The 15,560-nt window shown below is 37.2% G+C and overlaps 1 protein-coding gene across 1 annotated transcript in view; it reads right to left on the bottom strand.

Annotated features, from left to right (window-relative positions):
• Positions 1-647: 647 nt before the first annotated feature.
• The window catches only part of SACS (sacsin molecular chaperone), a 34,701-nt gene continuing 19,788 nt past the window's right edge, over positions 648-15,560 (bottom strand). The window contains exon 9 of the mRNA XM_058829197.1: positions 648-14,036. Coding sequence (XP_058685180.1) covers positions 2,476-14,036 — 11,561 coding nt within the window. The 3' untranslated portion in view covers positions 648-2,475. The remainder of the gene's footprint in view (positions 14,037-15,560) is intronic.

The raw sequence follows: 15,560 nt of genomic DNA, 5'->3' as shown, positions 1-15,560 counted from the left end.
CTTTATTTAGGCAAGCTGTTACTGTGAGTTAAGCAAATAAGAAATTAGGAGACTTCTGAGACATCACTCTTGCCTGTCTCTCTGCAGCCATATGCAAATTATATTGTTAGTTTCAATTCAGGAACAACACAATTAACTAGTTTTTCTGTGTCATTCAGGTTTTCTTTCCCAACTTGGCTCAGTGTTAAAATTGCTTCAGACCATTAGCTTACTAAGAACTGGGACTGTTTTCTTTCTGAGTGTCAGCACTCAACAGTATATACAAAATAAACAAAATAAAAATTACAACAGAATAGTTTAGTGGTTCTGCACAGCCATTTTAACAGTTCATAATAATAATACTGGTAAGGCAACATAAGTTGCTTATAAAATGCAGTTATACACTTAGAAGATTTTCTTCCTCCAGAGCTCATGTGAAAACAGGAAACTGTTCATGGTGCTCCTGTTACACTTTTGCATGCTGCCATGAGACCTTATGTTTTAGCTCCATTTGAAACGAAAAGCATGAGAACTGTTTCCTTTTCAAGTATTTTGCTTACCCTGAATACTATTCATCTGACTTAATGCATGAAGCAAGAACCACAAAGGAATCTATTTTAAAAACACAGGGAATTAACTAAACTGATTAATTTCATGGCACACCAGGATTTGTGTTTTCCTTACATGCTATTTATTGCAAAAAATCAGCAAAATATACAATTTCTTTGAGAAAACTGCAAACATTTGTCAATGCAAAAAAAAAAAAAGTTTCCTTTTCAACAGTATTTTAATATTTGTACAATTATCTAGAATTAATCAAAAAAAGATTGTGTATTTACTGATAGAAAAGCTTCAAATAATAGGTAAAGTTAGCTTACATTATCAAACCAAAACACATCGGACTGAAATATATGTTTGCATTTTTCTTTATTAAATTTATGGCACTTAAATTAATAGCAGAAATAATAATAATTATAGGGCTTCACAATCAGAAGCAGTATTATTTTCCAAATGTCACATTTCTTCGAGAACAAGGCCTTTATAATTTATTCAAAACTAAGACAGACCTCATTGTGGTTTTTTTATTTTTGTATTACAACACTATCACAGCTGTATCTGCCCTGCAAGCTTGCTGTTGTTTATTTTCCTTTGTATTCTGTAAGTTAAATTGCAGTTTCACTCTGCTGTCAAGTAGACAAGTGTAACAGCATGCCACTGGAAAATGTTTGACATTTATGTTCAATGTGGCTGATCCAGCAAAGAAAAATCCTTCCATTTAAAATTATCCTTCCATTTTTTATTTTTTAAATTTTTTTTTACAAAAAGCTAATGTTGAACATACTGCATGACATTACCAAAAGTATTACAAACTATAAAAGAAAGAGTGTGAACTAATAATCAGATTTCTTGAGGGCTGTAGTGAATAACAAAATAAAACCAGCATTACATTGCAGCACCTTTAAACATGTAACAAAAACCAGTGCTTTGTGTACAGCAAAAATGAGTTATTGAATTGTACTATTACCAATGTTTGTGGAAAAATATATATATATATGTACACACATAAAGGCACACACGCAGGGATAAAAAAAAAAGGAACTCAAGCATTTAGGCATCTGAAAACTGAGTTTTGGTGCTCCAAAAAAAAAAAAAACCATAAAACACCATATAATAATGTTCACAGATTTTATATCATCCACATGCTTTTTCATTAAACAAAAGATGACAGGCTCTAAAAAAAAAGTAAATTAAATATTTCATTATTTTATAATAAAGTAAATGCAATCAATGCATGACATGATGTGGCATGTTGAATCAAGTATCGTTATTCAGCATTAACATAACTGTACCAGTTTACAGGTACTAAACTATCCTTTAAATGTTTACAGTGTGATGCTGCAGCAAATTTATAATCAGATCCAGCTGATAAGAGTATTACTATGAGTGACATGAATGTCCACAGAACACAAAAGAATACAGACATGTTTTGGAGCAATACCTCCATAGTTATTTTAACTCCACCCATCTCCCATTTCTTTGTATGTGCAGTCTTAAGATTAGTACATCGAAAACTGACATTACCCTTTCAGAAACATTACATTAAATGAAATAAATCTAATAAGGTGTTATAATTACAGGCTTCATCTAACAGAAAGCTAAGCTTTGGTTATATAAAGTGCAGTTCAATAATATGCCAATTAATCACAATGTTGTGCATACATCTAATTTTTTGCAGCTCAATGTCTTTGCAAATTCTAAAAAATATTCAGGTTTTACAGTTTGCTTAACAGCAGGCTCAGTTAAGAAAAAGATCCCATTTAAGTAAATTTCAGTTCTAAGTACCTTGGTACCATCCACCTTTGTACCCTACACTTCTAAACTGCTTGGCACCATGTAATCTCTTGGACATTCCATATCCCGCACAATTTCATTTGTATCCACCATGTGAAACACCTAAACTCTTGACAAAACAGTCCCTTAACATCTTCAAATCGTTTATACTTTTTGTTGTATGAAGTTTTCAAGTTTTATTATGATGCAAGCAGTACATTCCATCACTCTCATAGCAACTTCTGAAGTGAACCTATCATTGGGAATCTGTGGAAAAGGAAGTAGGTCAGGATACCTAGTTTTTAAGCTATCTACTCCATAAGCCTCCAATGTCTGAACATCGTTTGAAAGTCCTTCAAGTTGCTGACTGTACTCTTCTATTTTTTGTGCAAGGGCTGCTGGTTTTACGTCTTTGTCTGACTTGCCCTTCACAGCGTAGTCAGCTGCAATCAAGGCTAGTTTAGTAGAAAGGTAGCACTTAAAGCACACCCACTCATTGGCATTTTTATGAAGGTCATTTCGTGCAGCTGAAAAGTTGGCTCGGGCCTGCCTAAGCCATCGACGTGCCTCCACCGGATTGCCAACAGACCTGAACGTAGGTGGGACAAAAAAGCGCTGGGAGTAAGATGGCCCTGTGGAGGAGGGACACTTTTCTTTATACTGCTGCCTTTCTGATTTGTGGCTTGTTGCTTCCTGATTCCATGAAGTGTAAAATCTCTGAAATGAAAATTTATCTGACTGAAATCGAGAAGCAGAAGATGAAAACGGTCTCCTTGAGGCTCTGTCCATATTTTGATCCATAAATGCCTGTTTTTCCATCCTATTAATCTCATTCTGTAAATGTTTGAAAACCTCATTAGCTATATCAAGATTCTCTGCATTTTTATCTGGATGCCATTTAAGATACAGCCTCCTAATAATCTTTTTTCTTTCAGATTCTGGAAGCTTCCAAGCCTGTTCAATCACAGACGTCACTTCTCTTAATATTTCTGGCAATGAGTTTGACTTTATCTTTTTTGGAGAGTGGTGTTTTGAGGACGTTGTTTTGTGACTGTCTCTACCAGTGAAGATAGGTGGAATTGCCCTTGGTCCATGTGCTGGAAATTCTGTAGGACTGGTTGGGGTAGAAGGTGTGCTATCCCTGCCATGAGAACTTTCTTCTGGTCTGGAAAATTTGTACAAGTCAAGGGAGCTGACTATTTTATACTCACTATAACCAATATCAATCTGGTAAATCTTCCCTAGAAAACTGGGGCTTTCATCATCTTCTCTTTCTACTTCTTGCACGATGATTGCATAGGTATAAGTAGGCTGATATGATCCATATATATCACCACCTTCAGAATCAACAAGGTAACCAACATATTCACCAGGATAAAATACATTCATTGGATCCATTAGAAGTGTATAGTGAATTTCAGCTGGTATAGGAGTACCAGGTGTTGGTAGTTCAAGTTTTGATGGCTCAGAAGAGTCATACTTCACTCCTAAGCTGTCAAGCTTCTCACTGATCCGATAAATATCGTTACAACCCAGCATGGCAATTAAATATGAGGTATCAGAAATCAGGTTGTCAGTTGCAGATTTTAACGTCATGGCTAATGCTAAGAGGAAATTTATGTCCTTGCTGTCAGAATGCTGTATGTAAAGCAGTATTACTGCATTTCCATATCTCTTCAAGAAAGCAAATGTTTCACTTTTGCTGTGGGGAATAGGAGCAAACCCTTTAACTCTTAATGTTGTTTGCAACTTTTCAAAACAGGAAACTTTCAAACCTTCTCGCAAAGCTTTGCAAAGTCTTATTGCTTTTTCTTCGTTAGCCAGAAAAGCATTGTCATTTTCATGCTTCATAATCCTAATGAGTCCTGTGATGAACTGCTCTGAAGACAACAGTAACTGCAACCTTCCCTGCAAAGAACACAACGCTCCAAACTGACAAATTTTGGGAGACTCCTCATCTAGCTGTTCTTCAAGTATACTGCTAAGTAAGCGAGGCCTCAGTTTCTGAGGGAATAACATGATCAATTTAGTGTGAAAGCCATGGTCTTTGCCTAAGTAACACTGGCTAAGATCAACAAGCATCTGCACACCAATGTTACCTTGGATTCTGCTTTTGTAGTGGGGTGCATCATCAAAAACTAAGATACTAGATTTTACCAACCTACCATCTTGACTGGGAAGGTAAAGGGCAAAATCTCTCATATTCTCAAGGTCATTCCTAACCTTTACAGAATCATTCTGAAGACTTTTGAACAGGCCTGAAACTACTCTTTTAACTGTGCGCATTTCATTAGGATCCAATTGCTTTCCTTCCGAGCTCTTATATATGCGACCTAGAACTTCAACATACTGCTTTGTTGAAATAATGTCTTCAGTACCCAAATGTTTAAACAACTGATGGAAAGTACCAAGTTCTAAAGGAAGTTTATAAAGATAAGGTTTAAAATCAGATTCGTATTCAAGGTTTATTACCACCTCCTCAGGCTTAAGGAGCTTCCAGCCTTCTTCCACCATTACAAAAGAAACTCCTCGAAGCTGAAAGCGGAATTCCCTCTTCTCTGTACTGAGAAACTCATAAATGCTTCTTAGGACCTTGGCCCTAGTTTTCACCATGTCCTCATCCAAAGTTGTAATATTGCATATGTTCCTGCAGTTATTGATGACTTTGTCCAGAGGAGGGTCCAAATTAACATTCAGCATGGTTAAAACTTGCTCAAGCTGTTCTTGCGCACCAAGACTACTCCCCTCTTGTTCTTTGATGCTTAAAGGTGTTGCTTTCTCAGGAAGAATAGGACATGAAGTCCACAGCAACTGCAACACATCGGTCTGCTTGAATTTAGGGTTCACCTGTGCCCCATTGAATCGTATAAGAGGAAGAGTTCCATTAACTTCTTGATACTGAGGATGAAATCTCACAAATTCTGCTGGAGCTCGTTCAGGGCACAGAAAAGGAATTAAAGACAATTCTTTCAGAAAATTTCCTGAAAAAAGATCAGTTCTTTCTTGAAATATATGATGGAGGAGAACATCGACAGTATTCTGTAGTGTTTCTTTAGACCAGTTTTCTGTATTTGCTCGCATGCTGATTTCCTTAGCAAACTGCAGTAACTGCTGCTGTGAAATGATGAATTTCAATCCGATATGTCGCAGAAAAGTTACCCATGATGGAAGGAACGCAGCTTGATTTTTTGGTTTTGTAAGTTGCTCTAGCTTCTTAAAAAAATCTTGAGGTATAAAGAATTTTTCAGGCAGCATAACTTCAAAGACTTTTACAGTCCTGTCATAAAAGTACTTTGCAGGTTTTAACCTATTGCTTGCATCATGAATGATCAAAATGCTTTCAAGCTTTTCAAACAGCTGTTCTTTCATTTCTGAAGTTTCTTCAATGCTAGTTAGCCTATTCTTTAAGTAGATCAAATGTTCTAATTTTGCATCGTAAGACAGACTTTCAATTTTTGGCAAAAGATGTTTCAAGTACACTTCAAGATCATCCACAGAGACACAGCCAAGCATAGTATACAAATCTTTCAAATGAACCTTCTCCTCAAGAAAAGCCGATGAAGTCGACTGTGTCCATCTGTCTACTTCAACTGATGGGATGCTTTTCGTGAGGACAAAACATGTCCCATATTTTGCAATGCTGATGTATCGGCCACTGATTGATTTGTAACATGGAAGAGACTTCAAAATTTTAATGTCATCCTGAGATGTCAAATGACATAAGTTGCAATTGAAGTACATTAGGAGAGCCTCAAAGTCACTTTCTGCTAACTTTTCAGTCTTAAAAGTTGATGTCTGTACCATATATTGTATGGCTTTCAGAATGCTGGAGGGATTATCTATGTTTGCTGTACGTCCCGACAACAAAGGCACTAAAGCACTGTCTTTGGAGCAGATTTTGTTCAATGCCAGTTGAATACAGCCTGTTTTCATTAAAGCATGGAAGACTTTATCACTCTGAGCATTTGGAAAGACAGCTATATGCATAATGCTGAGTGGCAGCAAAACATCACACTCTGGCACAACCAGGTGATTGGCTGAGACAGTAAACTTTACACCTGGGAGCAAAGTCCAGTCCTTCAAAGTTTCAATAACACCATCAAATTTTGCTTGCGTATCTTCTTGCTCTTCCTTAATATTTAGAGACTCGCTAATAAAATGCCAAGCACTTTTAAGCCAAGATTCACTTGCAAAGTTTTCCTTCCACTTCATACAATTTCTAGTTTTATATTCTCTAGGCAGCACAGATGATAACAATTCAGCAAAACTCCTGATATCAAAGACTTTAGCTACTTCACTGCTGAGCAGAATATTGTTGTATCTCAAATACAAGGTGTTCATAAAGAGATCCTTGCGAGATGGAATCAGTTCATGGTATGTTGTCAAGAACTTTGGTCGCTTTGAATCAAAAACCTGCAAAACATTGTCAAGAGTAATGAGGAGTGGCAAACCCTCAATTTGGATTTCATTTTCTTCTGCATCTTTGAAACAGTAGTCAACCAGGAGTTTGAGGCTATGGAACAGTTTCAAATTTGTCTGCTGAAGACGACAGGGTAACTTTCCAATGTGGCAATTGGAGTCTGGAAATGAAAATGTCATCAAAAACAATCGTACATCAGCAGGTGTCACATAGGTGACAGGAATATCTGCATCTACCAAACAGTGGTAGAGATTTGCAGTCTCATCACAGTTATATACCAAATTAAATCCAATTTCTAAGAGTAAATGTTTTAGTCTGTAAACATTTTCGGCCACTGTCTTCCGTGTTGTGATGTTGTATTCTGTATTTTTGAGGTGCTGCAATTCATCTTGTAGCAAATTGTCGAAGAATGGTCTGCCTTTGTTCACAGTAGACATGTTAACCCATGTGATGATAACAGCAGAATGCAAATCAGAACCATCAACATTTGGAGCTCTCATAACAGGTAAAAGACGCTTCAAATCTTCATAAATGCAACTGTAAACTGCTTTCACTAAGCAATACCAGTCTGGTTGAATATCAAGTCTATTAACTGGGAAAAAGGATAAAAACTTTTTTATAGTGTCTTTCACAGCATGAATAGGTGTGTTTTGCAGCACTGATACTGTAGGGTCAGTGCCTGGAAAATATCTCTTCTTCAGCTGAATCAACAGTTCAACATAGGCTGGCGCTATCAGCGCTGTCATTAAACTACTGTTCCAGTCACTTCTTACTCCAACACCGTTATCATCACGCCACAGATTTCTTCTTGCGGAGTCCAGAGCAAAGTGTCCATTCACATGGAAAGGCAATCCAGTTTCCAATGATAAGGGCAAGAAACAGAATGCTCTGTGGGGCTTTTTGTAATTATGAGTAATGCAAGCTGCTACTCCACCACGAGGGAAAAGAGTGATGTCCTCATTCTTGTGGGCTGAAACCACGCTTTTGGATACCTTTTCCATGGCAGAAAAGCCTGACCTGTTACAAATTAACCAAGTGGTGAGATTTCCTTCAGAGTCTTCAGTATCCATAGTGTAAGTAATCTGCTGTACAGGTATTTCACTTAGCTGTTTCTTTTTCGTTACACTGTCGATCACAGACGCATGGAATTGCTTTCGTTTCAGTCTGTCTCCATCAGTGATTTTGCCTTGTACAGAGTACAGGACATTCAGTGCTCCTGTTGTTTTTTCTATCTCACAAATAGAAATTTTTTCCATGTGGTTCAAAAACATTAGGAGTTCTGCTCCATCTGTACGCAGCTTATCCAAAAGATTTTGGACCATTCTATCTGAGCACGGAACTGATGAAATTTCTGACACTTTTGCCATTTCTCCATTTCGAAGAGGAAATCTAAACATTGTACAATTATCCAGTTTAAAGTGATTTCCTAAGTAGAGATCCAGTACATCTGAGAACTGTGTTCTGAAATCTGCATCTAAATCTCTAAACATGCGGCCAGGACTTGTTGATGTTGAACCTGGTGCATATCTTGCGTGAGGATCAAAAATGCAAAGTATATCATTGCCAGACAGGAAAGAAGGGCAATCAGTAATGTGATAAACAGAATTGAAACCTATACCGTATTGTCCAGTTTTACAGGGATTTCCTACTTTTGTACCTTTTCCCAGGTTCTGGATTCCCCGGATATCATCTTCTGTAAAAGGCTGGTTGTTGTAAACACAGAGTGCTGGTCCCTGAAGTGGTGCCCATTTCTCATCAAATATTCTATCAGCTGGATGCTGTCTAGGATCAAACACAAAACAGATCTCTGTAGCTTTTGCATCATCTGCATTCTGAAGGAGCTCTTTCAGCATTTCTTTTTCTGAAGGGTAAGCATTCAGAATGCTCTTAATTCTACTAGTCAATTTTTCTTTCTGGCCAAATTCTGTTCCAAGGGTAGTAAAACAGATATTTGATGCATATCTTTCTAAAGCTTTATGGCGTTTTGGTATTGCTCCAAGCTTCACTGCAACTTCTCTTGGAATATCGCCATGACAATATTTAACAGTTGTGTCCTTAACTTTAATCCACGGACAGTCATTGTAACACAAAGATTTTGCAGGCAGAAGTGCAAGACGAGTGTCTGGCAACAAAATCTCACCATACTTTTTCTCACAAAATTCCTGCTTCTTCTCTCTAATGAGGCCCCATATTCCTTCACTAATTATTCTCCTGCAGAGCTGAAAGTTGTCTTCTGTTAGTTGTTTGGTCCCTCTCTCCTGATTTATTAATTCCAGAACTACAGCAAAGTCTTCGACTGTGAAAGCCTGTCTGACACCCACACTTTCAAACAGCTCACGGAAACTATTTTTATATTTGTTAGGCAACTGATAGAGATAGGGTGCTGCTTCAAAATTCAAATGAAAAGACACTTTTGATGGATCAGCATACACATTCTCAACCAAAATAAAACTACAGTTTGTTAGCTGTTCAATTATCATGGCTTTTGTTGATTCACTCTCTAACATGGCTTCATGCAGATATTTGTAACAAGCATTAGTGATATTTTCTTGATACAATGTGATTCCATCAAATGACTTTGCAACTTCTTCCAACTGATTAATGACTAAATTAACAGCTGGTTTCTTAAGTAAACCCAAAAATTCTTTGACGGCTAATGACAAAGTACCACAACCTTTAAAAGAATGGGAATTTTCATTAAGAATTGGTTGTATGAGGCAAACTATATCTTGATGATCAGCAGTGAAAAGATCATCTGCTGAAAACATTGCTTCAGGATGAAAATCACTGCCTTTCCAGTGCAGTGAGAAGCCGGCTGGTTTGCTAAGGAAAGGAAGGAAAGGAATGTTTTGACATTTCGTAGCAAATTCTTTAGCTCTAGGATCTCTAGATTTCAGTTTTTCATCAATAAGACTCAATATAATGCTGCTCCTGAGACAAGCTGCAGCATGATCAGTCTTGTTAATTTCAGCTACTGACTCTGCACGTTCTATCAGATCTTCCCATAAAATATCATCTTTAGCCATTCCCAACTGCACAAGTTTAACCAAAATAACAGGGTTAAGATAATCCTGAGTGGTACCATAAGGAAATCTTCCGTCCTCAGCATCATACAACTTTGCAACTCTTCCTTCAGGATGGATCAGTCTTGAAGGTGTAACTAATGAATGTCCATCCAATGAACAGGGAATACATGGAGTAGCACGAAGAATTCCTGAGAACTCCTCAATTTTTTCATTGAGAACATAACGCATCAAAGGATCACGTAGCTCTGCATCAATCTCCTGAACATTAGGGAAAAATACCTCAGAAAAGAACTGTTTCTCAGAGAAAGTGTTCTCCAATAATATGTATTTGCATCCTGCTTCTTCAAATCCTGTCTTTACCCAGGATGGAAGATCTACAGCACACAGATTTTTGGAACCAGTTTTTTTAAGGTACTTCAGAAAGATCTTGAAGGCTGACGGCCCAACATCTGGTCGTTTCAGTATGGAGTCATCTAAAAACCTTACATTCTTCATGGAAACCCAAGATGAACCATCAGAAAAGACTCTGATCCCTTCTTTGCTTTTCATATGAGCTATGTCCTCATAAAACCCTTGACAAATAACAGAAAAATCATCGTGAACTGAATCAGGATCTGGCCACACTGCACAATAACTGTAGTCAACTAGCTCACCATTGATTGCCATGTCACGTAAAACACAAAGAGCTTCTATGTAGGCTTTTACAATAACATGCCTCATGAATACTGTATTCCATCTTCCTTTTGTGTCTGTTTTCCAGATCTCTTTCCGATTTGAAGTAACTGCAAAGCAGCCATTTATGTGGAGAGGTAAGCCTGTTTTTATTCGCAGAGGTAAATAGCAGAATACTTCACCTATGTTGTTGCAATTGGGTTTCACAACCCATTTTTGATCCTGGGTTTCAGACAGCAACACTCCTACACCACCACAGGGAACTAGACCAAGTCTTCGTCCACTTTCATGCAAAGAAAATTTCAAAGCATCTCCAACATCCATGCAAGAACATATAAGCCATGTTGTTGAATCTACTGTTTTCTGTGGCAATTCATCACCTGATCTTTTCATCTGTCCTGATTTAGCCATTTCAAAGAAAGCAGCTGGATCGTCTTCAGTACCTCTGAAAAGTGGAGACTGTAAATCAGCAATCCGCCTAAACACATGGTGAAATTCTTCTACCACTATCTGCAGGATACACGACGACTTTGGTGTTTCACTAGGAAGCTTTTTAGTACTGCTGCTACACACCTTCATGAGTTTAGCTGCTTCCTTTAAAACACTTACATTTGGTGCAGTCAAAGCTTTGGAAGAACACAGGCTTTTTCTGATAGTGACAACATCTTGTGCTACTCCAGGATCATCTGCTTCAATTTTCAAGTATTTCAAAACCATTGAATTTACACTCTGAGCAAATATTATCAGCCTATGACCGCAAATGCTAAATTCATCCACAAGAGAGTAAATGTCTGCTGTATTGTAAGATGCACTGCTGACTTCACTCACTTTAGCTTCCTGCTGGGTCCTAAAGGACAGCCTGAAAAGTGTCCCTTTGTAGCTATAGGGAGATTCTACTGTCAGTGGTAGCTGGCAACCAAAAACTCCTATAAATGGCTTAAACTGATTTGGAAATTTTCGCAGTCTCTTCTGTTGCTTACTCCAGTTGATTTTGATGCCAGGGTTAGATTTATCTCTGATATGTTTACTTATATGGTTGACATTTGGATCAAACATAATCATGAACTCTCGGCTCAAAATAATAGGAACATCAGTGATATGATAAACAGAATTGAATCCCAGTCCAAATTTTCCTACTTTGTCAACTTCACTCCTTTTTAGAGACTCTCCTAATCGAGTTATATTTAGGAAGTCAGAGTCAGAAAACTCAGAATTATTGAATGACCACAAAGCTGGCCCATGACATGCTGCCATTCCTGGATCCAGAAGGTTCTCTCTTATATCCATATTTCTTCTCATGTCAATCAAGAAATTACATTCCGTTGCATTAGCATCATCAGCATTTTGAAGTAGTTCCTTAAAAATATCTGAAATGGAAGGGTATTCTTCCAATATGTTTTTAATTCTCACAGTCAGAGGCTCTCTTTGCCCAGATTGCTCAAACCCCATATTTTCTGGATTAATCAGTCTTGTGCTAAGGCATGGGACATTTAACCACTCAGCAGTTTTCATCGGTATGTCTTCATGCACCAAAATTATGGGTTCAACAGAATCCTCAAGCAAATCGTTTAAGTCATCAACTTTGATGTCACAGTAACAGCACTCATGAATTGGCTTCATTGCAAGTTTATAAGGAAGTTTGCCACTGTACAGCGGCATGGGCGTATGCAGACTGGCGGGGATCTGATTGCTGTACAGCCATCTTATGATGCTCAACATAATGTGAAGGCTTTGCTTACTCTCTTGTTCTGAGAGAGACTGCTCACTCTTCAGATATATTTTCTGAATGACCATAGAAACGTGGTCTGGTGTTAACTCCTCAATTGAACCACAACATTTAAACAACTGGTGAAACTTCGCCATAGTTTTTGGAACATAATGTAGATACGGTTGGAGATCAAGATCAGGAACTGATTTTATAACTGCTTGTGAGAGGGAACAAAATGTTTTACCTGTCCAAACCCAGGGAAATTTCAGGGCTTTGAAAGCTTCCTTGCCTTCTTCTAGATGATCATGCATAAATCCATAAATCTCAAGCAAGATATGCTGAAATTGATAGTAGTCCTCATCACTGAAGGTTTTAGAACTATGCCAATCAACTACCACCTTAAAATGTTTCAAGACTGCTTTTATGCTGGGCTTGGTGGGGATTCCAAGTGCTTTTTCTATATCCAACAGTACATTTTCCACAAGAGGAACTGAGGAACCCACTAAAATTGCGTGTGATATATCGCACATTTCTGGTGGTGAACACAGGTCACAATGATCTCCTTTCCAAACTAAGGACCCTGGATAATTTGGAGGCCTTTCCTTACTTGCAGGAATCCATTTTATCTTTTTCATCGCAGCTTTTGTTTCAGATGATTGAAGCAGCATATGGTTTTTGTTCAAAATTGTCAAGAGAGTTCTAGCTTTTCTTAACAGCAAATCATGATTGGTGTTAGAGTCAGCATGCAAACTTTCAATTTTTTTTGCCACTCTCAAGACATCATTTTCCTCAAGATTGGCTTCATTTTTTAAGCCTAGTTGTCTCAGTGAATGAAGAATATCTGAGGATGTAAAAATAACAGGGGGGAAGCAACTGTCCTCCTCAGCATAAAACAAATGTTGCAGAAGTTCTACCTCAGGATCAAAGAGTTCATTTGCTGACATTATCTTTCCTGGTGAGATCTGAATAAACTTAAGTGGTGTCAGCCAATCTATTACATCTGTATTCTCATTTTTCAGAAAAGTCAGATTTTCAAGAACCCATTGCATTATCTGTGCTGTTTCATCATACGAATAAAAATCACTTCTTATGTCTTCTATAACAAACTTCAAGCAGTCTGTGCTCTTTAGCTGTTCTATTTTCAGCAAATTAGCTAAGCGAATAGTTGCTTCATCACTGCTGTCAATTATTGGAACAGAAAACCTTAGACCAGGAGGAATTTTGGCAGTGTGGTGTAATACCTTACTACCTTTTAGCCCAGTAAAAACAGGGACACTTTCATCGGATGATTTTTCAATTTTTTTAAATATTAGCAGTTCCTGAATAATTCTCTTCTCTTTTTCACTTGCATCCGTTAAACTAGCTAAGAATGCCCTAAGAGCATCTTTATGTGTTGGTGGGAATGAAGCAACCTGATTGCATAGTTTCTGTAAGGACATTTTTTCCATTATTTGTAAAACAGCACTTGGCAATGGTGGATGCACATATTTTTTAATAAGTGGATGTTGGATAGAAATATCCAGTTTCTTAAGTACAACTCCACCAATTTTCTGAATGATATCAGCTAAATATTCTGGGAGCTGAGTCTCAGATTCGTCTTCCAGAATGATGGGTGATGGATTCCTAAATCTAACCAGTTCCACCGATGTGTGATTTTCCTCCAGCAGCGTCTTGGGGATAAGCGGCATTTCATCAAACACACTCAAGTCATCAGAAAAATGTATATATAGATTCTTCCAGACCATCTTCAGCCAGGAAACTGACGGGTGCTTTTTTTCTTCCAAGCCTGGATGCCACTGTACAACCACATCTCTCCCAGGCCACACACTGTTCATAACTTCTTTAATGAGACGGGCAAACCTTTCTGGGTTCAGAAGCTGCAGCTGAGTGCATGGCCTCCCTGAAATTACAGCAAAAGGAAAAAGCTGTGAAAATCACAGAGCACAGTTACTTAGCAAATGGCTTCAGGGAGCAAAGAAAAAGGAAAACAAGGAAAATAAGCCTAATCTGTGCCCTGTCTTTTTGTGGAAAAAAAAATGTTTGTTAAAAAGGACTGCAGATAGCAGCTTCCTTTGATTTCAGGAGTTAATTAAAAGCAAATACATTCCATATTAGTATGAAAATAGAAACAAATTGAAAATTATCAGTATGGTATTATATTTGTTAGTTTGACACAATTTCTCAGGCATACATAGCAACTAGAGATTTAGAATTGAACTACAAACATATTTTTTTGTTCAGTTGATTCTTTACCCTATTCATTTGCCTAGTGACAAATAAAAATCTAATCCTTTTTTGTGTATGTTCAAATAGATTTGAAAGATTATTTATTAGATATAGCAAAATGGTTCAGCTGCAGCTGATCTTACAACTAAAACTGACAATAAACTAGATGCAGTTAGGCAGGAAGTGCTGAAACTAAGTCTATATGTTTTTATTCATATTGTTGAAGTTCTCACTAAAAGAACTATGTCTTTACACTCCTGTCTAAATTATAATTAGGAAAGTTTATATTTAAAAAACACAGAACTTCTGGAGGTAAAATAGCACAGAATAAAAAAATACTACCTCCCAACATATCAGAAATAAAAACAGAAGTGAAAACAAGACATCTATTTGAATTTCAGATCTTTCATCACACATCTCGATAACATTGCTGTTTTCTTGAAGGCAACAGTCCAAATAAAGATTAAGAGCAGTTATAGATATCCTTCAGAAAAAAATATTTTTTCTTTCACTTCATGCCTACAGAGCTACAGACTGTGGTAGCTCTATTGGACAGAAAACACCTAAACATATCAGACTTGTGAAAGTGAGGAAAACTTGCAGAAGGGGCCCAATGAAGATAAGAATCTACTTAAAAGCTAAACTTAAATCACGTTTTTTTGAGAACAATAGTTTAAAATACTGTTTTTAAAACTATACAGGTAATCTTAAAATACTGGAAATCTTCCTGCATGTAAGATTATTAAGTATGTAGAAAGAAACAAATTAAAATAGTGATAATTTCCATGTAACATCGTTACAAAGTTTTCTTCAATATGCATTTTCCACTCAGCTGTATTTAGAAATCTTTTTATAATTATGTTAGGTTGCTATCTCTTGGCAGCACTATTTGGCAAGGTTTTTTTACAAGAAAGCTGGGGCAATGAGAAAGGCTAATCACCAAATTCACACAAATATCACGCTTCAATCCAAACCAGTATATCTTCAATTAATAACCATACCTGAAAATCCCCAGAGAAGCTGTTGGGCTAGAATATAATCAAATCCATTTTTAGAAAACATCCTGTGACCTACATATTAATACACTAAATATAGCAACAGTTACTAACTAGACAAATACAGTTCACATTTTAGGAGAGTAAAAGTCAGATCTGTTCATCTTTGACCAACACAATAAAAACAACTGCATCCCATCTCA

The sequence above is a fragment of the Poecile atricapillus genome, chromosome 1, assembly GCF_030490865.1.
Source record: "Poecile atricapillus isolate bPoeAtr1 chromosome 1, bPoeAtr1.hap1, whole genome shotgun sequence".
In the NCBI taxonomy this organism is placed as follows: Eukaryota; Metazoa; Chordata; class Aves; order Passeriformes; family Paridae; genus Poecile; species Poecile atricapillus.
Note: the sequence above shows the minus strand (reverse complement) of the source record. Positions and strands in the feature narration are given on the sequence as shown.